Here is a 25,732-nt window from a genome sequence, read left to right as displayed (position 1 = left end):
CATCCTTAATTAGGTCAAGTTAAACTAAAAAGGAAAAGTCGTCTGGTTTACTAACCACATTGGAAGTATTACTTTCGGGTGGAATTCATACCCAGATTGCATTGTCTGACTTGAGGATAATACACAGGAAACAATTTGGGGGTTTTCTTTCTCTGGATAAGCTACAAGGAACTTGTGATCCAGAAACTGGCATTTGTAGCATTAACAGTCACCACAGTGCATGAGCCAGAATATCCCTGCTTAAGGTCTTGCTGCTGTTTGTCTTATCGTGAGTGTTCGATACACCACCGACAGTTTCCAACACACAGGCACTGGTTATTACTACCAGTATGAATACTGAGCTGTTAATCGGGGCACCCACACGTTCTGCCAATATACTTTGCAACTTTATCTGCTGAAAAAGCAAAATTTCCCTCCACTAATGAACACTTTTAGGAAGAAGTCTTGGTTACAAGTGTCTGCAGCAGCAGAGTGACCACACAAGAGCTCCCATTTCTAGATTGTGGGTGATCTTGCAAAAACTGGAAAATGAAAGTTTTCTGTCCTAGTTTCTCATGAAAATCTTCACTTTAATAATAAGAGTTAGCCTTTTCTAAGGTCTGATTGGGAGCTTCATTCCATTTAGTTTCTCCTTTAATCTTGCAATTCCATGTCATAGGTACCATTATTGCTCCCATTTTCCAGATGAGGAAACCGTTTCGGAGGGCTAAGTAGCTCACTCAAATTCAAGGAGGAAATGACCGAGCCATTCTAACCTAGGTGTGACTGATGTGAGAGCCCATGTGCCATTCTTCTTTTGAAGCCATTTAGTGGGGCACCCAGGTGGCTCATTGGCTAAGTATCTGACTTCGGCTCAGGTCATGATCTCGCAGTTCATAGGTTCGGACCCCTCATGGGGCTTTGTGCTGGCAGTGCAGAGCCTGCTTGGGATTCTCCCTCTCTTACTCTCTCTTTGCCCCTCCCCTGCTTCCTCTTTCTCGAAGTGAATAAAACTTAACCATTTGGTGCTTCTGCAGAGGGAAATAGCTCCATTTGCTTCAAGTGACAGGAGCTCTTTGGATGTTGGTATCTTTTAAACATTTGTTGAGCCTTGACTGTCCCAAGGGTTTAGATAGGCTATATCTTTGAAAACCCCTTCCTCAATAAACAAATATGCCTCTGTGGCCAGAGGGGTTGACATTTCGATTTGTCTATGGCATTTGAGTAGGGCTAAAAGAAACAGGCTGTTGATAGTTGCAAGAAAGAGGACCCAGTGGTAGAAGCCCAGAAGTAAGGTTCTAATCCTGGGTACCATCACTCATGGCAACTCTCTTCTGCTCTAGACCTCTCTTTCTTATTCACACACAGTTACTGCCTTTAAGTAAATTGAGAGTGTCACCTGAAGTTCTGTGCTAATAGCAAATGCATTAGAAGCAGACCTATTTCTTTTCTAATTCTGGCTCTTCCAACTAAATATCAGTATTCATATTAGTCTCTCTGGCCCTCTGTATCCTGATCTGTAAGATGGAGAGAGTACCTATCTCTAAGTGTTGCTGTAAAGATTAAAATGAGACCGTTCCTGTGATGTGCATAGCACGGTACCGGAGGTGTGTCATGAGTACTGACCTTTAAAAGTTAGCTGTGTCCCTTTCCTCTATGCCCCACCTTGTACTCTGTATTACTGAGTCGTGTTTAATATACTGATATGATAAGGAATCTGTATCCTGAGTTGTACCATACACAATGTTGCTTATACGCAGGCAGAAAAGGTTGAGTATGATCCCTTTAGGGGCGTCTGGGTGGCTCAGTCGGTTAAGCTTCCAACTTTGGCTCAGGTCATGATCTCATGGTTCGTGGGTTCGAGCCCCATATCGGGCTCTGTGCTGACAGCTTGGAGCCTGGAGCCTGCTTCGGATTCTATGTCTCCTTCTCTCTCTGCCCCTCTCCTGCTCATGCTCTGTCTCAAAAATAAATAAACATTTAAAAAAGAAAAAGAGTATGATCCCTTTAAACAGACTAATGAAGTTGAAATCTGTGTTCTGCCATATCCCATGTGACCATGGGCGAGTTACTTAACTTCCCTAGTCCTCCGTTTCCTCTTCCTTAAAATGGGTCTAACTAACAATGGACACTTTGCTCAAGGATTTTTGGGGAGAGCTGAATTAGTTAATGTATAACAAGCACTTAGAAAATAACTGGCACAAAGCGAGCACTCATTAAATGTCCTTATTATTACCTGTTGTCCTTGTGGCCCCTTGTAAGCTTTTTAAAATAATTGGTTATGGTTAGCTGTGCAGGGTGAGGCCGTGAAACAGATTTTCTCAGTGCAAACGGGGCTGCTCTCAGGGGGCTCGTGAGAGGCTGAGTGCTGACCTTGGCCCCATTAGCACCATTTTCTAACTAGCTCAGGCACGGGGCTGTAATGAGGATTATTGAAGTAACATATGGAAAACTCTTATAGTTAGCTCTTGGGAGAGGAAAAGGCACTAAATAAATACAAGGAATTATTAAAAACTAGGAGACGACCTCACAGGGATGCTGAGGCTTGTATATTATTTGCTGTTCTAAGAAGAAACGGGGGCAGGAAGCCAACTTCATCACCAGGTGACAAAGTGGTCTCCTGGCTGCTGTTCAAGGGACAGAGGCATGTGGCTTCACCTCAGCAGATCCTAGGTCATCCACAACCTCTCCCTGCCTGCAGGCATCTCCCCCTTCCCATACAGACTTGGGAAGGAGGAGACGGGCCAGGGTCCCAGGTTACATGTTATGACTGCAGCCCCCCCCACCCCCTCCCCGCTTGGCCTCCTTGGCCACCAAGGGGCTTCCTTGAAGAGAGCTGGGACGTGGTATTCTAAGTTAGGGCCCATGGAGGAGAATGCTGATGCTGAATTCTGTTTGGTACCAGTGTAGACGACTCCGGGGCCACCAGCAATCTGCTCCCACAGCAGGACTCCAGTCCCCGTCTGGGCCAAGGCCAGGGCTCTGTTGCCAAGTTTTGACAAGTGTGTGGAGAGCACACAACTCTTTAACTTTGGAGATAGCAGCCCATCAGTCCCTGGTTACACTTTACCACCCACCCCTGAATCCTTATTCTCTGCAGAACCAATGCAAACACTGAAATGAAATATACTTAAAGTGGTCTCCAGGTATCACTTGTGAAATGGTGTCTGTGAGGCTTCCAAGAATGAATCAAGATCTGGCCCACCGCCACCACATAGTTTAAGGCCTCTGATTTCCCCTTGATGGAAGTGGCATAAGATTAATTTCCATGGCTCCAAGCAGTGATTATAGAAACAGCCTATTTCCCATTGCCACAAAATACATAGTATCTCAGCCATGATATCTTTCATTATGAAGTCTCAGAAGATCAGGATACCTACATTAAGTCTCATCATTTAAGAATTCAGCACTTAACGACATGTAACTTTTATTTATACTTTTCTGGTAAGGATACAGTGTAAAAATACAGATAGCTTCTCTACATAGTGGTATAAATACCATAGGATCTCAGTCCTTAAAACTACTAAAACACTTAAGGTACTTTTGTAAATAACACATTAAACAATACGCATAAAAATATTTTGAAAACCTAGCCTGCCCTCAATTTGCATAGCAAGAACAGTTTAAAAAAACAACAAAACTGTGAAAGGTCCACCGCTTGAAAAAATAGGATTCTCTCGTATTCCTTTCTTCAGCCAACTTCAAATGTGCCACAGTAACCATCAAATATGGAAAGGCTTGAACATTTCAGTAGCCTCTTCAACCTAGAAGTCCTGAAAAGTAAAGATCAGAATTTTTTTCTGACCTCTAAAATTCTAAAATCTGGTTAGCTTGGTTAAGTTCTTCAGAAAGCTTTGGCAGTCTGCACTGACTACAATGCAAAATATATAAAGATATTCTGGCTCTGTTATCACAATGGAATATATATTTTTTTTTCTTCGGAGATCACGATTACAACATTGAAAGAAAAAGATGTTTTCTAAGCCTGCTATGGAGGCATATCCTAGCAGTCGACCCCAATAAGAACATACCTGGGTGTGAATGACATCTTGAACATGGGACAGTGACACATACCCTCAGAAGCAGTTGGGGGGAAAGACCCTGGCAGGTTTTCAGAGCCACCCCCTACATTCCAGTATACACCTCAGATTAAGGAACTTCCACACATTTAGCCCTTGCTTTTAAAAATTACATATTTTCCTTATTTATTCAACTTGTGCACTTAGAACAAGGTACATCATTACCCTCTTTGCCCTTCTCCGTTTCAGGTCATTCGGGTCATTCTCTGGGGTGGTAGACAGCTTCCGAAGGTGACTTGACATGTTCTCTCCTGGTTTTTTGTTGTTGTTGTTTTTGTTTGTCTGCTGCTTATAAAGAGCTAATATGCTCCGGAGAGTCCAGAGGCAGTTCTTAACCAACAATCCTGTAAGCCACTTTTCTTCTGCTTTTCCTATTCACCAGAGCCCCTGCCCCCAACATTTCAGACGGAGGAGAATGCTCCACAGTTTGTAAAAACTACTAGAGAAATGCTCACAGTGTATAGCAGCTTAAACTTGAAATCTGTCCATATGCATTAGAAACAGCGGCCTTACAGCCTAAGAGAGAAAAATTAGAACTCCGTGGCATAGGGTAGGAGAGAATGGGCCATTTCACTGTAGAGAGGGACTGGAATTCTATATTAAGTAATCTAGGTGAAAATTTTTGGTCCTTATGGGTATAAATTAATATGAGAGAATGCTTTCAGGAAAGTGTAAATTCTGTTTGCCCGGAAGGTGAGAGATTTGCCAGTTAGTCCTAATAAATCCAGTGAGGGAAAGGGGCCCCTTTGGAGATAGGTGACATGATGCTCGTTTCTAGAGAATGTCTGGCATGAATACTTTTGCATCAAGTATCTGCTTTCAAGGTCTCTTCATGAATGTTCTTTTTATGTGCTGGTGTCTTTTTCTCTTATGCAACTTGGTGAAAAATACTGTAGTGTGGAAGTATGAAATGGCCCCCTCTCTTCCACAGCTACCCCACCAAATGTAGCTCGGATCATTCTCACCGTGTTTTGTTTTCTTCCTGGCGTTGCCCTATCAGAAATTATTTACCTGATAATTTAAGTGATTATTGGGTCTCTCCCCAACTGGAGTAGAAGCCACCTGTGTGTGGGCACATTTGTCCTTCTCCTACATCTCCAGGTCCCCGTTTTGCTTCAAAGTTAGCTTCTCTCTTCTTCCAGCACGATTTTCAGGCTCCAACCCAGAGGATGCTTGGGGGATAGAACTTTGGTTCATTTGACCTCCACAAGAATCACTTCATGGTTAAAAGGCATTTTGTTGTTGGGACACTGACTCAGCGGGGCCAAGAACTTTCCTATAAGCTATTGCTTGGTCGTTAGGAAAACAACCGAATACAACCCTGACATGTCACATTCTACAGATCCCTGTTCGTGACACGCTGTGATATTTTTCACCCACTGTCTACAGCAAGATGAGATAATCCCTGGCTGGTGTGAATTTGTTTTTTTAGCATCTTTTTGCATTAATAGGTCGAGTTTTAGGATTAAATACTTAAGTGTATAGGACAATATGCCAACATTTGTTTAATCAAATCCAGTTAATTCTCAGTGTGACTCTGATTTTAGAAGGTGCCCAGTGGCTCTCATAGCAGGGGGATGTTTCCTAGACAAAGAAATAAGGGGGCACATGTTACAAACATATTTATAACCCAGATCAAGTGGAGGGGCTCTCAGGAACCAAAGGAACACAAAGAAGAGTAAGCAATTGCATACATCCAGAGACTTAATTTACTTTCTGTGCCCCCACAATGTACCCTTCCCGTAGCTTTTGTAAGTTTTTGTAAATAACTGGCCAACCTTTTACAGTAAAATGAATCAAGCTCTGAGCCAAAGGTTAGACCTACATCACTGTATTTAATCTTCCTAACAACTTATGAGGAGGTGCAAATAAAGTAGGGGTTAGAAGAGCTTAATAATTAAGGAATGACAAAGTGATAAGGCAAGTGTGTTTTAATGGAGCATAATTGCCCTAAAAAGCATATCTTCTCTTTCATCTTTTAAAATGCTGCCCTAAGGGTGCCTGGGTGGCTCAGTCAGTTGGGTGTCTGACATCAGCTCACGTCATAATCTCACAGTTCGTGGATTTGAGCCCCGTGTCAGGCTCTGTGCTGACAGCTCAGATCCTGAAGCCTGCTTCAGATTCTCTGTCTCCCCTCCCTCCCTCTCTCTCTCTCTCTCTCTCTCTCTCTCTCTCTCTCTCTCTCTCTCTCTCTCTCTGCGCCTCCCCACTTACACACATGTGCTTTCTCGCTCTCAAAAATAAATAAACTTAAATAAAATGCTGCATAGATTGAATATTCAAATTCATGCCTTTCTGTAGGTCTCTTTTTGGTAATTTTAATAAGTTTAACATATATAAAGTAATATTTGCTTATGGTTAAAAAAAAATCCTGCAGGAAGCTCCAAGATGAAAAGTGAAACTTTTGTATCTTCCCTTAGCTTCACTCCCCTCTGCACATAATTTAAGAGTTATAAGTTTTTCTATAATTCTCCAGAAGTTTACTCCAGTAAACACTGTTGTGGTATTGCTAGATACAATATATTTTTTGGCAGCTTCACCTAACTTTTGAGAGAGAAACAGAGTGAGAGTGGTGAGGGTCAGAGAGGAGGGAGACATAGAATCTGAAGCAAGTTCCAGGCTCTGAGCTGTCAGCACAGAGCCCGATGCAGTGCTTGAACCCACGAACCATAAGATCATGACCTGAACCAAAGTCAGCCGCTCAACCAGCTGAGCTACCCAGGCATCCCTCACTTAATGTTATTTTTAAAGGCTGCATAGTATTCCCCCCCACCCCCATGGAATACATAATTGATTTGCTCCTTTAAGTCTCCTCATTGATGGACACTTAGGGCAAGAGGAGTGTTTTCTGTTACTTAAAAAGTGCAGAAGTGAACATTCTTGTATAAACGTCTTCTGTGGGTTTTTGTGCCCTTGTATGAGCAGAGTAGAGCATAACTTCCTAGAAATGAAACTGCTGGGTCAAAATGTGTACTCTAAACATTAGTGTTGCCAGATCCTCTTAAAAGGTACTCCCAGTTCATATTCCTCCCCCTCCCTTAGTTTCAACAGATTTCAGTATATAGGTGTCTTCGCTCATGTTTTAAATGATTCATTTTCCTTTTAGATGTTGATATAGCTCCCACTTGGAAGCTATCTGCACTCACCTCCACTAAGCGTATGCTCTGCATAGTCATACATGTATAGTGATATGAACATCCTTTTCTTTCCAACTTTATGCAAAGTGTAGACATTTTTGTAGGGGCTAGGTGGTGAGGGAATGCCTTTCCAGAATCACAATTTAACTTAGCTAATTGCAATTCAGAGATTGATGGAGGAAGGCAAAGGGTTCAAGAGTGAAGTCAATTTTTCCTGAAGTTAGGAATAAATCTATAAATTCTGGCTCTACGAATCACTGAAGAATTATTGTGAAGGGATCAATAAATCACTTCTAAAGCAGTGTTAGACTATTCCATTTCCTCCGGGCACTAGTTACAATTACATTATTGGACTCCAGGGTGCTGGGCGAATTCATTCTGTTAGCTTTTAACATTGCAGTAAATGACCTGGCAACAGATTTAACATTTTCTTTGTAATGTCCAAAATTAACTCTTGAGTTACTGGCAAGAGAATCTCTCATCCTCCCAAAATCTTACAGCTATTTAGTATTTTGGTTCTTTGTCACTTAGAAATCATAATGGTACTTTCTTTCAGGAAGAAGAGATGGGGAAAATGGGAGGAATTTCAACTCCACCTCAGTGACATGAGGATAAATTAGAAAAATGGGAGGTCAGGATTATCGAATATCTGCATATTATGTATATTGAGCAAAAGTAACACACATTACATCTTATTCAGGAGAGCTGCTTTTGAACAAAAGTAAATAGCAAAAACTGACGATTCTGCACAACCAGTTAAAGGGTTGGGTTTTTGTTTTGTTTTGTTTTTTAGCGTTTTTGTTTTTCTTTCTTAACACTGAGAATAGACCATCCCTGATGGGACAGAGACCGATGAAACGCCGCACAGAAGCTGGAAGGCAGGTGCGGGTGCAGATGTTGAAGAAGCAGACCGAGGTTGTGCAGAACCTACACGGCGTGACCCTGGCAGGGAGTCCTCCTATAGAGACTCATGCTTTCCTCTCCCAAGAGAGATTTTTATGTGAGTGCCAGTCCCAAGCAGAAATCATGATTTGTCTTCACTCTTCGGGTGGTATGTGATTCTTCTCCAAGGAGAATGTTGGAAAATAAGAAAGGATACCAAAAGGTGGAGTGAAATGGGAGGATTTTCAGAAAACTATCAACATATATTTGCAAAGTTTCATGGAAATTAGTCTTTAGTTAAATGACAACATTTCAGAAATCCTTTTAAGACTCTCAAATGTGCTTTTGAAAGATATAATTATACCTCATTGGATTTGAATTTTTAGTATGTGATTAACAGACATTTTTAAAGTTAGAGGTTCTACATTAGTGAAATAGGCTAAAATGTGAACTTGAGCAAAGAAAAAGTAGAAAGTTTAATACAAAGCAAGGTAGTGATAAAGGTAATTAAAATTTAGAAGGCCTTTAAGAGGAAATGGTCCAATGTCACATATGGACCCAAGTTTTTGTACAAAGTGTGAAAATTAAAAAAAATTTTTAATGCTTATTTTTGAGAGAGAGATTGAATGCCAATGGGGGAGGGACAGAGAGAGAGAGGGAGACCCAGACTTTGAAGCAGCCTCCAGACTCTGAGCTGTCAGCACAGAGCCCAACGTGGGGCGGGGCTCAAACTCAGAACTCTGAGATCATGACCTGCGCCAAAGTCGGAGGCTTAACCAACTGAGACACCTGGGTGCCCCAGTCATTTTTTAAAATATATTTTATGACAGACTATTTGCAAACATGGAAATGTAGCATTTTGTGTGCTGAACATAAGCTCCATTTAACAGCTAATATATCCCCAATAAACCATTCTAGTTAAAAAGCCCCTGGAAACCTTAAGTTATCCTGATTAAATTAGCCTAATCTAATAAGTGCATCATAATTAAGAGGATTATGCTGGTCTTTAGTATTCAGCACATGAGATCTTGGACGTTTTGTCCCACTTTCATGCATCAGCTGTCAGTTGCTTGCTAAAAGAAAGCTCATGGCATCAGTCATCATGGTAGACTTTCAATCAATTGGCCATTCGGTTCTTGAATTCTCTCTACAAGATTCCTGGCTATTTTCCTCTGTCTTCAGAATATCTAGTGACTAGGAACTTACTCATTCCAATCCATTGCATCTTTGGGCATATAGAATAATTTTAGTCATAAGAAACCTCAGGGAATTTCTTTAGATCCTTCAAAATGGACTTAACACAGTACCTGAACTCATATGGAAAAAAAAGTTTTTTTAATGTTTTATTTATTTTTGCGATAGAGACAGCGTGAGCAGGGGAGGGTCAGAGAGAGGGAGACACAGAACCGGAAGACAGGCTCCAGGCTCTGAGCTAGTTGTCAGCACAGAGCCCGACATGAGGCTTGAACCCATGAACTGTGAGATCATGACCTGAGCCAAAGCTGGACGCTTAACCGACTGAGCCACCCAGGCACCCCTGGACATGTATTTTTAAACCTACCTTCAAATAGCCTGGAGAAAGTATAAACCAATGGAATATTAAAATCTTGAGGGACACTAGGATTTTCTTGCCCAAGAGAACTAAGAATGTGAAACAGCATTTACATACAGCATGAATTCTCTCCGTCTTTTTCTAGCACAGGGTAATTGTTTATTTTATTTTCTCAGTAGCCATAAATCACCAAAATAATAAGGTAGTATCAAAAGGCTTTCTCTTAATTTGCACAGCTTGAAGGAGTGAACTGTTAGCCACAACTCTTCCTTGTCCCAAGCAATTCTTGAGGAGCTCCCAAAGAAGGGAATGGCTGAGTTGGAGATGGTGTTATCTAGATGTCTGGCTGTGCACATAGTGAGCTCGGAGAACTCTGAGAACTGTGAGATCATGATCTGACCCGAGATCACAGCTCCCCAAGACAAATTTTGAATATACTGTTCTTTTCAGCCACAGCAACACATGTAGCCATTATTACCAGGGGTATTTTAAAATTACAAAAACACATATTTTTATTTGTTATGCAAGCAAAGGAAGTATTCTTTCTCTAACTAGCAAATATCCTATGTTAAAGCCTCCCCCACCCTCTAACCTGTACCACATAATAGTTTTAGAGATTTGTTTGGTTTTGTCTTTTGCCAAGTCTTTAAGTCCTTCTGAAGCCAATTTTTAAAAGTTGTGCGTTGTGCCATCAGGGTAGCTTTGGGGCATGCAGGATGTGAGCACCAAGTGATGGAATGGAGCCAGGTGGTGGGTGCTCAGCTTCTAAGTCAGAACAGAGAGCTTTTTTTCATCAGGAAAATCCATATTTTTCAAAGAAAAAGATTGAAGTCTGTATCCAATCATAACATTAATTTTAATACTTGAAAACATTGAGTCTGTTGGAATGAAATGCCAGCCTGAGGTCATTCGCTCTGAAAAACCAACTGAAATGAAACCTGCCAGTTTATTTGTTATTCAAATAGCCAAATAAAACAAAGTGTAATTAGTCCTGACTTCCTGCTCTTACTCACACACCTGAGGGCCCCTCCCTGCTCCAGCCATAGCTCCGCACCCAGGATCTAAGGGGAAGCAGTGGAGACAGCTTTCTTGGGAAACGGCTCACCGTTCTACAGACTCACAAGTATGTATCTGACCCACATTGTTGGGGGTAGGACAGATGCTAGTTAGGGAATTACCTGTGTGAATCAGAATCAGAAACGTAGATGCACAGCAGCATTTGCTGGGTGTTTGCAACTCTTTCAGGAGCTTGATTCTAGGAGCATGTGAAAGGTTTAATTCAGGTTTATGTGTGTGCGGGTGTGTGGTGTAATGGTGTGTGCATGTGTGCATAAACTGGCTCAATGCTTTGATGAAAATGTTCACTGTCGATAGGAAAGTTGGTGGAGACACGTGAACGCTATCGGCCAGCCCTGGAGTGCCCTCTGCACCTGCCCTCTCATTGTCTAATTCACAGTTCCCTCCTTGGTGGATACTTCATTTAGTACAACTCTTCTTGGAAAGCTGACGTCCAAGTGTAGACTTCTGGAAGGAACACAAAATAAGAACAAGGGAAAGGCACTTAGGAGAGGTGGTGTGGCTTTGATGTGAGTTAGTTGGGAAAATCTTGGAAAAAGAAAGAAAACCAGTTTCTCTAAGTAGTTACAGACAGGACGGGACCAGTGTATGGTTGAACTTTGCTTGCATGCATGCTCTGTTTTTGGTGTTTGTTTTGTGGTTTATATGGGACTATGCTAGCTAGCCAGGCTTGAACCTCTTTAGACTAGGGTCAGAACGTGCTAGGAAGCCATCAAGCCTCTCCTCCACTCCGGTCAGATTGTTCGCCAAATCTGAGAGGCTGAAACCGCCACCCTTGCCTGGTTCAGCTGATGGGGCCTTACCAACCAGTGCAGCGTTACCCGAAGGCTCCTTTGGAGAGGAGTTGAGAGATTAGCAAAGCCCTTGGAATCCTGAAGTTTTAGCTTTTTCAGCAAGAGGGATATTTCCCCCTCATATTCTGTCCCCACTTTTCACCTGTTTTCTCCTCTCTCACCCCCAATCATGGTTAGCTGGCAGCAAGATTAAGGCAAGAAATGGAGGTACTGATAAACTAGAAAAAAGTATAGAAGATCTTTCTGTACTTTGATTTGAGAGAAGAACGTTCCACTGTTGAGGAAAAAGTTGTATTCAGTGAGATTGCTCGTCAAATCCAAAGACAGAACTACTGGGCTTGCTAACAGTCTGTACGTGCACTGTTTTATGTGGGTTTCTGTATTTATGTGGAGTTGAAGATACCAAGAAGTCTTATTTCCCTATCCTTACTTTGGTTTTAGTCCCTTTGGGTTTTGTAAGTCTGAGGTAATCATTGTATCTCAATGGATGAGTTCCAAAAGCATAGAAGACTGACAGCATTGTCTAATAAAGCATCTCCCATTTTATTTCCTTTGGAATACAATCCAAGTTACAACAATAGCTAGTAATTACCTGCCGTAACTGTAACAACAAAATAGCTGAATGTGCACCTCTAGCTGTTTTATGTATGCAATTTCTCATTCTCAGGCTCTCTCTATAATCCATTCTTTCCCTCAATGCTTTGAAGGCTTGGAAACATTCGGTACAAATTTTCACAGTGTAGGTGACTTTGAAGTGTGACTTGTTAGGTCATGCTCACTTATTTGTGTGCCTGCATAGAGGATTGGTAAGGATGAATCTGTTTTTTTTAACAGGTGTAACAAGAACTTGTGAATGAGTGACAGGAAGGTTGGGAACTTTTTTTCCTCTTCATAGACTGTGAAGTTTACTTTTGTCTGCTCATGAGAATGATTCACATTTGCAGAGAGTCAAAATATCCACCAAAGCCAAAATCACATTTTCAAGTTGCTCTTGGAGTGAAGTGAAATAGCCACGTTCCCCACTGATTCCTGTGATTATAGTGGTAGCCTCTTGCATTCTTAGAAATGACCTGATTTGGACGTCATATTACATTGACCCTGAGCATTTTCCTAACGCAGGGGTGGGGGAGGGACCCAATAATTCTGTGTGCTATGGCAGACTGGCTGCTTGTCCAAAAAAGAAGAAAAAAATTCTTAGAGTTAACAGTCAAAGCTAGATGGGAGGTTAGCAATCAGCATTTCACATTAACTCTTTTAAGAAAATAATACATAAACATAGACTGTTAAACCAGGCATGGCAAATTTTTTTCAACTCAAGTGCTAGCTCTGTCTAAATGGTTGGTAGTGGTTGTCCAGAGCACCATTGAAGACTCCAAAACTAAGTCTGGGGCCAGTGGGAATGAAGTGTTTTGCCTCATTATGGAGGCAAAACTTCCATGAGCACTGGAAGAGGCAGTTGTAAAGTGTAGGGTAGGTATTAGGTGTCAGTATTGTAGAGTTAAATGGGCTCTTAGTGATCATTCAACCCCATGTTTCCCAAAACATATTCCACGTAACATTAATCTTTCAACATGATTCTAAAAATGTGTTCCATGGTCAAATAAGATGGAGAATGATGCCTGCAGTTTTTCTCTTGGAAATTTAGTGTATATTGGCATAGCGAAAGTTCTAGAAAGTTCTATAGTAAAGACAAGACATTTAACTTTAACTCGTTGCTCCACAAACCTACTGTGCACAGAACCCTTTTTCAATGGTATCTGTTAACTTGCTGCAGAACTCGTTTTTTGGGACACATTTGAGGAAACACTGGTCTAGTTCATTCCTCACATTTCACAAATAAACTCAAGCCCCAAAAGAGAGGACAACTGGATTTCATTCAGCTTAGCTGGTCTGTTGACCAGGTAAAACTAGAATCCAGGACTGTTGATTCCCAGCCCCTAGGGCCTTTCTACTACATCACCACTATGGAAAATACTGGAAGCAATCTAAGATTTTAAGAGCTTCAGCAGGAAAAATACGTAGTGTAGATTCTACTTACCCACTTTTATGTTGTTTATTAGGGATACTGATTAACACCTACATGTTCCTTGAGTCCAGATATGAAGCTGCCTCTTATGGTCAAAACGAGATAAAGTAATTTTAGAAGTTTGGTTTATTTGGGCTGCATTTATTCCCCCCTCTAGTTTATCTCTCTTTTTCAGGAGATAAAGTGATTATGAGAGGAAAAAATTGGTAGACATGAGTCCAGTTTTGATTCCAAGGCCATTTTATCGTTTCCTGGGCTTTGAATTTCAAAAAGTCAGTCTCTTTATTGGTCTCTTTTTGACCAGAAGGTTAAAGTACATCTGTTGTCCACACAAATTTAGCTATTGGCCTTTGAGCTAAGAAGTCATGAAATTCTAGCCATAGTAAATTTAGACAAGGCCTAATTTCACTTTGGTCTGCCTGTAAATTCACATGACAGAATAAACATGGTATGATGTGTCTTGTGGTTAATGTGAACACATGTAAAAAATTAAGAAATACTTGGTGACAAGACAAAAAATACTCCATAAAAATTAATTGGTGTTTAATTGAGGATGTACGAAATGCACTGTTTACAGATGGCCTGACTTTGAGCTCAGGCATAAATAAAATTCATCTTGGGCATAAGTTCCCAATTTTGGTGATTGTCTGTTTCATGGGAGAGAGTGCTGTCATTCCTTTGGGAGAAGGAACACCTGGAAAATAGAACCCTTGCCGAACCACTGATGTCTCTGGGTTTTGTTTCGTTTTCCCCCCCCCATCCTTGATTTCCATTATAATAGCATCTTAAAAATTAGTTTCTTTCGTTTTCTTTGACCATGTGCTTCTGTGAAATCATGTGGCTGTTTGCACTTAGGGAGAAAGGGGCAGCTGCAGGCTAAATTTGCCTTCCTATAATCATTGCTATCCCTTTGAAGATAAATTTTTGTAGGAAGCACAAATCAGTGGAGTTGGGAAGTAAAAACAGAGTTCCATTTTCAACATAACTTTGTTTCTCCATGACCATAAGAAAAAGTGACTTCAAGGAGAAAATAAAAACTCAACTAGTCTCAAGTGTATTTATTTAATAAGTACTCAATGTTCTATTAACTGGCTTCCAAGATTTATTATTTTCCTTAGAGTTGGAAAATACTAGCCAAGATTCATTGATGATCCTTTATAAATTTCATAAATTAAGTTTTTTCATCTTAAAATTTGTTCATGTTTAAAATCCAGGGCACAGAAAATGTCCATGATACATAGTTGTAGTTCAAAATAAGAAAGATACTGAAACTGTCAATCATAAAATCTGTATTTCTGTACATATGATAGTATTAGAATAGATAGTACCCAGCAATGTTGAAACCAAGTGATACCATATATGATTTTTTTAAACACAAAGTATTAGTATCTCATGTTGGGTAGTACATTTTCCACGTTGCCAGTGGATTTTCTAGTTCCTTTCATTCAATCATTGAATTTATTGTCATAAAAATCAACACTATTGCCCTGTCTTGGAGACCCAGACTGCTCTGGGCTCTTCCAGATGTGTATCCCACTCCCAAATACAGGTCTGAGCCCACTGCCAGGTGCCAGGGTCCTCCGAGAAGGAAAACAGGAAGGCCACATCAGGGAGGTCAATATTACAATTTTCTTATGCTGCCCAAGAATGGAAACAATTGTTGGTTTTCAAAGGCAGCCCCTTGTTCAGAAGCAGCTGTGATCCCCCTGATTTTAGTTGCCCTCGTGACCCATCTGATCCCTAACCAAGCAGTTCCTGTGACTGCAGTCAGATACGGCCACTCTCTTCCAACAGTCCAACTCTAACCAAATCAGAGATTACATTTCACCTCCCCTCGAAATGTAGAAAGTGAACAATTAAATATTGAACTTTTCTATGTAAAACACCTTCTTGAATTTCAATCCTCCCATATCCTGCTGGTGCTATAATATGATCCTTGAATTTTTGGCACCGTCTCATTTTTAGGCTGGAATGTCTGAAAAATTCTGGAAAAAAGACACATACAACAAGAAGAAATACAGCTATTAAAACCATATAGATTTCAAAAGAATTCCCAGCATAGAGTTATAAGAAATGTGCCATCTTACAGAGCTTTCAATATCATAATCCTTTTTTTTCTCTGTCCTCTTTTATGAACAAAAAAAGAGAAAAATTCAAGGCTTGTAAAGTTCATCAACATTATTCCCTCTGTAATAAACTACGTTTAACCTAAATATTCTATCCAAAGCAAACCTCTAATCTATACATATGAAGGTACAGCCAGTTTAAAAAATTTTTGTAAGCTATACGTGCTTCCATGTGATAGAAGAGCCTCTGTGTATTCAGTATTTCCTAGGTCTCTGTTTGCTTAGCACTGGCCTCATGAAATAAGAAACCCAGTTTAGCTGACATCAGTACCCCCGAGCAGTTCTGGGATTGGAGTCGAGGTGCAATAAGCCCCTTGATGAATGAATAAATGATTGATGAATGAATGAATGAATATGACTGTGTCTCCTAATCCTTTTTGCATTTTATTTCCCATTAATGCAAGATTCTTCTCATGCCCTGTTTGTGACCTTGGAATCTGAGAGTCAGTCTCAACTGGCTTACTCCTATACGAGCAACTCATAATTCTTTTGAATAGAGATTTACTCACTAAGTTCAGTGTTTGCGCCTTAGCTCCCCATCACATGGCAATCACATGGTTGCTTAGCTCCGCCAGATTAGAGGGGAAGAATCTGTAAACCTTGTTAAAATTTGTTTATAGCTATAATAAAAAGTTTGATGAAAGATGAAACTAAATGTATTGAAGAAAATGAAATTGTGATGATTATCTGGATTTAATTGTCCACATTCTTTCCTTTTTTAATTTCTATACATAAATAAGAATAGCCTTTATCTTTACCTAATGATAAAGTGAAAACTACTTCACAAGGTTTTGGGGGAAATAAGGCCATATTTGCAAAGTGCATGGCATAAAATAGGCATTAAATATACATATTTACTCTCTCTTGATTTGAATTTATATAAGTCCTTATGGTTGTCATTACTCCCAAATATTGTATCTTCATCCTATGAGATTGTATTTATATATTTTAACCATTTAGTAGTTAATCTGAAGTATGGTCAAGGTCTCATTCAAGTTGAAATTTATTGGAAGTACAGAATGGGAATGTAGATAATTAGAATTTTGATTTTCTTGTATACTAACCAGTGTTTTACCCACTAGTTAAATGGCTCCAGGTGTAATGAACGGAATGAAAAAAAATTCCAGGGATGTCTTCCCGAGGAACTTTAGTAGGACTAAGTCGACTCTCGCAGCTGTAACACACACTTCCACACATGCTCTCCCTCCGCTAAACCCTCTCCCCACTCTTACAATAGAAACAGCTTCCAGGATCTGTAGGAAAGGGAAAATGTATCTTCCAAGAAGGCACCACATTGAGCAGGCAAATAGGTTTCATTTCAGAAGACTTCAACTTCAGTTGCCTTGTCCCTTGCCTGCCCAAACAGCCGTGCTGAGAATTCTGAGACCTGCAGTTTCACCAGCTAAGAATATTCAGACCAATTAGCGATGTCTGCCACAGGGTATGCAAAGAAGACAGTGTCATTACCTGCTCCCACGTATTTACCAGACCTGTATTTTGTCCTATTTTGTAGCTTGCCACACCAATATTGCCTTTCTTAAACTGTACTGGCAACCAGAATGTAATATAGGAAAAATTTCAAGTCAAAAATGAATCAACAGACCTGACTTACCTGTTCTTTAAAGAATACTGAATGTCTTTAATCCTTTCCAGGAAGCTGATAGAAGTATGACCTTCAAGAAACGGAACAAAACAAACATGCCATGAGTACGTTCATCCATCTGCTTTGTTGCGCCAAAAGTGTAAATCTCCAGGATTCTCTTAGGTTAGGTAAAGAAAGTGATTTGTATTTTATCTGTTACACAAAGAATAGACCGCCCCAATTTCCTCTTTTGAAGTAGATGATTTTAAGTTTAATTTTATATATTTTAAGTGTATTTTGGTTTGAACAAGCGAGAGTAGATAGACTTCTCTCTGTATACGCCTTAAGGCAAAAACTATAGTAAGTATGACTTCAACTATTGGTTCAATTCTCTCTTCATTTGTAAACTAATTCTTCGATCAGTTCAGTATTTTAAAATGTAGGTTTTATAGGGTGTCTGGGTGGCTCAGTTGTCAGCCTAGGTCATGATCTTGCCATTCCTGACTTTGAGCCCCATGTTGAGCTCCGTGCTGACAACTCAGAGCCTGGAGCCTGTTTCAGATTCTGTGTCTCCCTCTTTCTCTGCCCCTCCCCCCCTCAAAAATAAACATTTATAAGAAATAGACTGTAGGTTTTATTAGTCAGGTATGGTGAGGCCAACAGACTAAGACAGGACTGCCATTGAAAGATAGTTTGTTACTCCTAGTTCCCAAGATTAAGGAGCTGGCTACAGCATGGGAGAACACAGGAATCACCAGGTACCCCATACACCAGGAGAGGGAAACATGGGCAAGAGCTTTTATATATTTTCTGCAGGTAGGAACAGGTGAAGGAGGGTAAGCAGATTTAAGATTGGCCAGTTTGAATGATCGCAGTGAACTCCTGGGCATAGGGACTGCCCCTAGTGTTTTGCTGTCTGGGCCTGGGGTGATTGGAGCAGCGCAAGAGTGGCCCTGAGTGTGAGAGCCCAATAGAAGAGGTGGTGGGGATGTGGTTCTAGGAGGATTAGCTTTCCAATGGAAGACCCAGAGGAGTCATTTACTGTCTTGAAGAATGGGCCAGCCCTCGGAGGGCCGGTCTTTCTGGGACCAGCAAGGTCCAGATGTCAAAGCCTCAGAACTACAGAAAATAGGGGCGCCTGGGTGGCTCAGTCGGTTGAGCGGCCGGCTTCGGCTCAGGTCATGATCTCACTGTTGTGGGTTCGAGCCCCGTGTCGGGCTCTGTGCTGACAGCTAGCTCAGAGCCTGGAGCTTGCTTCAGATTCTGTGTCTCCCTCTCTCTCTGACCCTCCCCTGCTCGTGCTGTCTCTCTCTGTCCCTCAAAAATAAATAAAAGACATAAAAAAAATTAAAAAAAGAAAAAAGAAAAAAAAAAGAACTACAGAAAATAGAAAGGTATGATTGATACATTCCATACACCAAACATTGTGCTGGGGCATATAGCACACTTAGTAACTTACGGATAAGTTAAACAGGCCAAACCTCTACCCTGGCACAAGTCATATCCTAGGAGGATAGAGAGGCACATGTAGAACAGGTTTCAATAGAACGTTGGAAGTCCAGTACTACCATACTGATAAAGACAAGGTGCTAAGTCCTTTGACACATTTAAGGACCCAACGTGGGTATATCATCTTAGAAGTGCTATTATATTTAGTATATTTCCTAGAAGTGAAGCCATTAATAACTTGGACCTTTCATCAGAGAATTTTCTGTATCACCTCTGGAAAGACTTCAAAAGCAGTCCTAAATATAAAACCCTCCCATTTCACTAAGAACCCTTAGAATCATGAAACTTCGCAGCTCTAAAGTCTCATGTCCTCATATGGATGAGGAACCTGAAGCAAGAAGGCGAGCTAACTTTCCTCAAGTCCCAGCTGAGCCTCTGCTAGGTCATCACTGGCTCCAACGTGCAAATGGCTCCAGTCATAAGTTAAACACATTTATCTTAATATTGGCCAGGAACCATGCTGCCCTTCTTGTTTGCTACAGGGAGTCTGCCGTCTAAATATTTGCAATTTCCCCCCCTCTTGAGTCACACCCTATCTTACCACATTTTAACAACATAGAACTGGTCAGTTGACAGGTACTTAATATCAGTAACAATCTGACTTTCCCTGAGAGTGTCAAAGCAATATAAATGACTCCCATTCATTATTGTACTTCATGCTGAAATGGGACAGATTTCATCTTTTCTCTGCACTGTGTCTTCTGTACTTTACAATCTGAGATGCTTTGTAAATTTTATTGATGGAGCTGGAGAACAAATAGCATGAATGTTTAGAAAGCAAGAAGCAGATCGGTTGATGGTTTATAAGAACCAACCGTGTCGCCATATGCAATTGTTGAAAACAAGGGAAAACCATCTCAGAAAACAAAATAGCCTGTCACCTAAAGTGCATTTTTTGCCTTAATCTTTCTGCCATTTTCAAGAAAATTTCAAATATTTTATTATACTTAAAGATTAGTGTCTTCAGCCTTATACCTATCATCGTTGGTCAGGTTAGAATTGGTCTTAATTCATTTTTAGAGAACTGCAGATTGTATGGGCTAAGTATGCTAGAAAAAGCATTCTACAACATAGGCATAGACAGTAGATGCTACATTTAGAAAGAATCTCATGGTCAAATAAGTTGAGTAAATATTAGATTAGACAGTGTTAGATTTCTGCAAGACTTTCAGGGCCTTTTAATAGGAAAATGTGAATTGCAAACATCAGGAAGTAAGACACAGTATATAGCATCTTCCAAATCTATTAGTCCATAGATCCTTCACTATTTGGTTTTTCATGGAAATAATGTTCCAGAGTAACAAGTGGCAGATGGTATTTTTAAAGCATCAAGTGTACAATACACAATGGATCAATAAAAAAAATTAGAATTTTTTTTTCTCTGCAATGAGAAGCCTATTTCCTAGGTGGGAAAATAAAGCACAAATACAGTAGACCTCAAATAATGGTGTGAGGAAATAATACAGAAGCTATCACAAAGTGCTATGCGATCAACTGTCAAAGGAAGGATGTTAAAATGTGTTTAGTACAGAGGCAGGAGAAACAGAACATAATTCTACAAGCACGTATGCACGAGAGACCAGAGGGACAAGACCCATCAAATACTGTTGCTTTATTAAAGCAATGAGTAACCTAGAGGGAGAGCTAAGACTCAGTGGTGCAGGTTAGTGTGGTCAAAACCTAAAACCATAACTGCTTAACATTTGCATGCACATGAATTTCCCCGGAAGATCTGATGAACTGATGGAGTAGATTTGGGATGAGGATCAAGATTCTGCATTTCTCACAAACTCCCAAATGATGCTGATGCTGCAGGTCCAAGGATCACACTTAGAGGAGCAAGAAGTTAGAGCAGGAGTTGCCAAACATTTTCTATAAAGTCTAGATAGTAAATATTTTAGGATTTGTGGGCCATATACTCTGATGCAACCGCTTAACTCTGTCACTGCAATGCAAAAGCAGCCAGAGACCATATGTCACTGAATGAGCATGGCCGTGTTCCAAAGAAAACTCAATAGACTCTCACATTTGAACATTGTATAATTTGCATGTATCACAAATTCTTCTTTTGACTTTCTTCAAAAATTTAAAAATCTAAAAACCATTCTCAGCTCATGGACCATACAAAAACAGGTTATGGGAGCTGTGGGCTGTAGGTTTGCTGACCCAAGAGTTCAAGGACCATATCCCATACTCCCTCGAGTAGTGGGTAGAGGTTTTCTTATGAAGCATGTCTAACCAAAGCAGTTACTCTTTCCTTCTCTTAAACCTCAATTGTATTTTTCATACATAACTTCCATCCAAACGCTAGTTTGTGTCTTATACCATTGACAGTGTAAACTCCTTAACTAGTTGCAGAGTTTACCAGGCATTACCTATAGTAATGGAAGTATGACCAGCAAGCATGTGTTCTGTTGAATTTAATCAGTTGAAGGAGCCTTTAGCTTGACTGTCAGGGATAGTGGTTCCTAGGTGGCTTTAATGAAGAGGGGAAGAGAGAATTCCAAGGAAGGGAAAGGATAGGCAAAGGAAAATTGGTAAGTGATCTATGAGGACTGTGTAGTAAATATTAAACTCATGCATATATTTAATAGAAGCAGAGGGTTAGTATAGGAAAATGACAAAAAATAAAATCAGGGCCAGGTAGCTGAATGGCTTCAATAACAGATCTGAAGTTGAAAAACTGATGTATGTAGGGCGGAGCTTTAATCCGATACAGCATAGAGAAAGAATCTATAGTTTACTGCAGGTGGGGAAATCAATGAACTTAATCCACAGTCAGTTTTCATGAGTGAAGATCTAGTCTATGCTTGTGGAAAGAGAGCAGAATGAACTCAAAGATGGCTCTCTGCTGGAACGTTCTCTAGGAAAAGGGAACTAGAAAATGCCCTAGAATCAAGAAATCCTGCCCTTCTCAATGGTCTTTGAAGTAAGATGTGTTTTGTTGCAGAAGATGCAGAGGCTGGGTGGTGGTGGCAAATGTTTTTTTAATTCCCAAAGTCTTATCTGTTCTTTTATGAGTAGCGCATTTAATTTTTAAGTTTCTGGAGTTAATCCTCCGAGTAGTATTAGCAAACTGGTTTTATTTTCAGATTAAATATAAATACCTATAGTATGCTATCTAAATGCAGAAAAAAAGTCTCTGATGCCACATTTTTATAAAAGAGTGCAAAGTCCAAAGAATTTCATAGAATATGAGGCTCCGAGGAAATCTGAGTGCTGGTTAAGAGGTAATTGGACAGTATATCCCAGAGACTTCAGTGCTTTTGGTTGTAAGTGGTACATTCCTACATATTTCTTTAAAAATAAATCACATTTAGGGAAGGTTTTAGGGCAGCTTCATGTTTTTTTGTGAAAATCCTGTTGAGAGTATGAGGTGCTGTGGGAATAAGGCAAGTGTGAAAGAGAGTGTGAGCTAACACAGTCTGGCAGCCGGCAGTCTCTTACACCCAGGTCCTGGTTGTTTGCGAAAGGAAAAGTGCTGACCAGCAAGAATGAATTACGGCACAGCCTACATCTCTATACCTTGCCTTGCGGAGGCCAGGCGGTCTGTTAGAAAGGTTTGTAAATACCAGAAATGTGGAAGCCATTAAATCTGCTATTGCTCAGCTGATCAGAAGTCTTGGGGTTAACAAAAATAGTGCTGTCTACAATTTTTAACACGATGATTAGTTTCCCCAGTACATCAGATATTTTGAGCATAATGTAATAATAAAGTTGTAAGAGAAATCACTAAAACATTTTTATAAGACACTTTGAATTTCCGTCCCTTGTATTTTGTAACAAAATCGTCTTTCCATTTCCTAAAATGGTCTTTCCAAGTTTGACAATATCCTTTACTTCGAGGCTGATAAAATGTACAAGATGCTTTACAAAGAAAACCTATGGGAATTGTCTAGTTGTTAATTTCACGGTCTCAAATGTAAGGTTTCCCTCAGTAACATTGAAATAGATCTTTTTTTTTTTTTAAATCAAACAAGCATCTTATTACAGCCTTTTACTTCTGCTTTATTATTTTAAACGTCACCATTTCCTTTCTTTCTCTCCTGTCCTTTGACCTCCATTTGGCCTGCAGATGGTTCTGTGAGGGGAAGGAGCTGCATCACACTCCCGACATTCAGATCCGCAGTGAGGGCGAGGACCTCCACACCCTGATCATAGCAGAGGCCTTTGAGGACGACACAGGTCGCTATACCTGTCTGGCTACAAACCCCAGCGGCTCAGACACCACATCTGCGGAGGTGTTCATTGAAGGTAAGGAGAGGTGCATGATTTAAAGGGGCGGCTGCGGTCCGATAGCTTGAGAACGCAAACAGTGCAATGGCGGTGTGATTCAAACCTTGTTTCTTCTGAAAACTGTTTAATGAACCGTTCTGACACTTGGGCACACATTAGCTATGTCTCCTGTCAATATTTGTTCCTTTTAATTGAAAACATTTCAGCGACGTTAACTTGAATTTACTTAAAATGTAAAGTGTCTAACTTATTTTTGGTTTCTCTAGTGAATAGAGAATGGAAACATTGAAATACCATGTCTATCGACCAGAGAAACTGTAAATGACTTGGGAAATCATTCATGGGAATGCTAAATGACTGAACACACTTAAATGTTCCCATTTTTATTAAATTCTAGAATTTTTCCTCTTTTGTGAAATTCTGTTATTCCAGGTAAGTGTACTGTGAACTTGGAATTGCAGGGTGAAAAAGCCTCAAGGGTCAGTGTTGTATTAAAAAGGGGTAGGCAGAGAGGAGGTATTTCTTTTGTTCTTAACAAGACTCAGCCTCTGAGGCAATTAGAAAACTTGATGTGAAAGTATATAGTTTTACATTATTATTGCATTTTGATCAATACCAATAATTTAAGTTGGAAATGTTTTAAGCACTCGCTGTATACAGATTGTTTCTAAATCCATAAATTGGTGAATACTCTATTATAAAGTGGTTGCTTTTCAAAATAGTAAAGGGGCACCTGGGTGGCTCAGCCACTTAAGTATCGAACTCTTGATTTAGGCTCAGGTCCTGATCTCACAGTAGTGAGATCCTGAGATCCAGCCCTTAGTCCCCCAGGATTCTCTCTGTCCTTCTGACGGTCCCCCACTTGCACACACACACTCTCTCAAAAAAAAAAACAAAAACAAAAACAAAAAAACAAAAAAAGAAGACAAAATGGTAGTTAAAATCCAAAAGAAAGATTAAAATCCTTGAGGTCTTCATGACCTTACTTTTCATCTTTTTATGTTTTTTGTTTTACTATTTAATACCATCAAATGTCTTTATTGTTTAAAGTAGAAGAAACCAAGATATGAATCATAATTTATAGCTCTTTCAAGAATTGACAAGAAAGGTAGTTTTAAAGGAACTATTACTGTCAACTAAAAGTGTGTATCTTTACTTTTAATAAAAGGATCCTCTGCACTGTCTTTGACATTCTTTGAGCTCAAGAGTTCTTGTCCTGTTAATGAAAGCAAACATTTTACATAGAACAATGAATAACATTTACATGGCATTTATAAATGTGCACATACTCTTACATAAAGATTGAAACTTCTCTGTAAGCCTATGAGGTATTATTAGTACAGTATCTCCTTTTTATAAATGGGTAAACTGAGACCCAGAGAGGTTAAAGTGACACTCTCAAAGCCCCCTAGGGATTTGAACCCAGGCAGTTTTGCTCCAAGGCCGAGATTCTTAACCACTGTGTCATACGTGTTTCAAAGTGCTAAATGAATGACCAAAAGACTTCTACAATTTAATAAGTTAGCCGTATTAGTCATGGGGGGGCTGTGGCAAACTTGTTCAAGTATTTTAGAATACATGAAGGGAACTTAAACTTCCATAAGGAACCTGTTTGCTAATGATGATTAGATTTGTCTCCTAAATCCAACTTCAGATAGAGTCTCTTAAAATTAAGCACTTTATTTGCTTTCAGCTTTGCTAAAATGTGGTGAAGTTTAGTGTGTATTGCTTTTATACTGCAGGTGTTATGTGAAATCACATCCAGTTTAACAGTCTACCAGATCATTTCAGCCTGCATTTAGAGTCCTACCTGTGCCAGAAAATGTAGGTACAAATAGGATTAAGACCCATTCTTCAGTATCAAGGAGTTCCCAATCTAACAGTAGAGGGGGGCACGTTAAAAAAAAAATACAGAATATAAGTGATGTAACAGAAATGTGTCAAGTATTACAAGGATACAAATTAACTTAAAAAGGTTAACTGGAAGACATCTAAGATAAACCTACTTTTCATATAATAAAAGGAAATATTTCTCTACCTTTAAAATCAGTCTTGAAATCTAGCTCCGGTAGACCCAAAACATTCCTACCATGGTCTTTAATTTTGTTTCAGTAAATTTGGCTCTTCTGTATAGAGCCCTGAACTACCAGTCCTCTTCTGCCTTTGAAATCATCTGGATGAGTTATCAGTACGTGGAAAGTAATCACTGCTTCTCTATACCGTGCATGTTTCACACCAGGACTTGAACAAAGATAATGGATTTTTTCCAATGTACAGTTTTTCACATGAGAACTCTGGACTTGCTTAACCACCCAGCCAGTGGGTGTCTGTGAGTTCAAACAGATCGTGTGTGAGGAGAGGAGGATGAGGGGCCTGGGCAGAGCAAGAATAAAGAGCCATTAAGAGTAAGTCTCCTAAGCCTAATACAGGTGCTTTAGAAAACTGGCTCGTTGGCCTTGTAAAGTTTGGATCATAATTCAAAAGAAAAAAAAATGAGATTTGTGTGTATTTTTGTCCCAAAGAATAATTACACATAATAGAGAATTTCACATAAATTCTTAGGCGCATATTATGACTGAAAGTAAGAAACTTTTATATTCACTCATTCCAGCATTGACTTAGACTCAGACATATCCCTACTGAATTGTATCCTAAGCCATGTTGCTATTAGCGTGTCAGCATGCAGTCATGTGCAGGACCTATTGAGGGTAGGAAAATTTTTTTTATAGAACTTCAGAATCTCAACAAAACCT

The 25,732-nt window shown here is 39.9% G+C and overlaps 1 protein-coding gene across 1 annotated transcript in view; it reads left to right on the top strand.

The window, feature by feature from the left end:
• LOC115300969 (palladin-like) overlaps nucleotides 1–25,732 on the top strand; it is a 201,220-nt gene that overhangs the window by 145,658 nt on the left and 29,830 nt on the right. The window contains exon 3 of the mRNA XM_029950587.1: nucleotides 22,819–22,997. Coding sequence (XP_029806447.1) covers nucleotides 22,819–22,997 — 179 coding nt within the window. The remainder of the gene's footprint in view (nucleotides 1–22,818; nucleotides 22,998–25,732) is intronic.

The sequence above is a fragment of the Suricata suricatta genome, chromosome 1 (genome assembly GCF_006229205.1).
Source record: "Suricata suricatta isolate VVHF042 chromosome 1, meerkat_22Aug2017_6uvM2_HiC, whole genome shotgun sequence".
NCBI lineage: Eukaryota > Metazoa > Chordata > Mammalia > Carnivora > Herpestidae > Suricata > Suricata suricatta.
The sequence above is the reverse complement of the archived record's forward strand: the minus strand, read 5'-3'. Positions and strand labels throughout refer to the sequence as shown.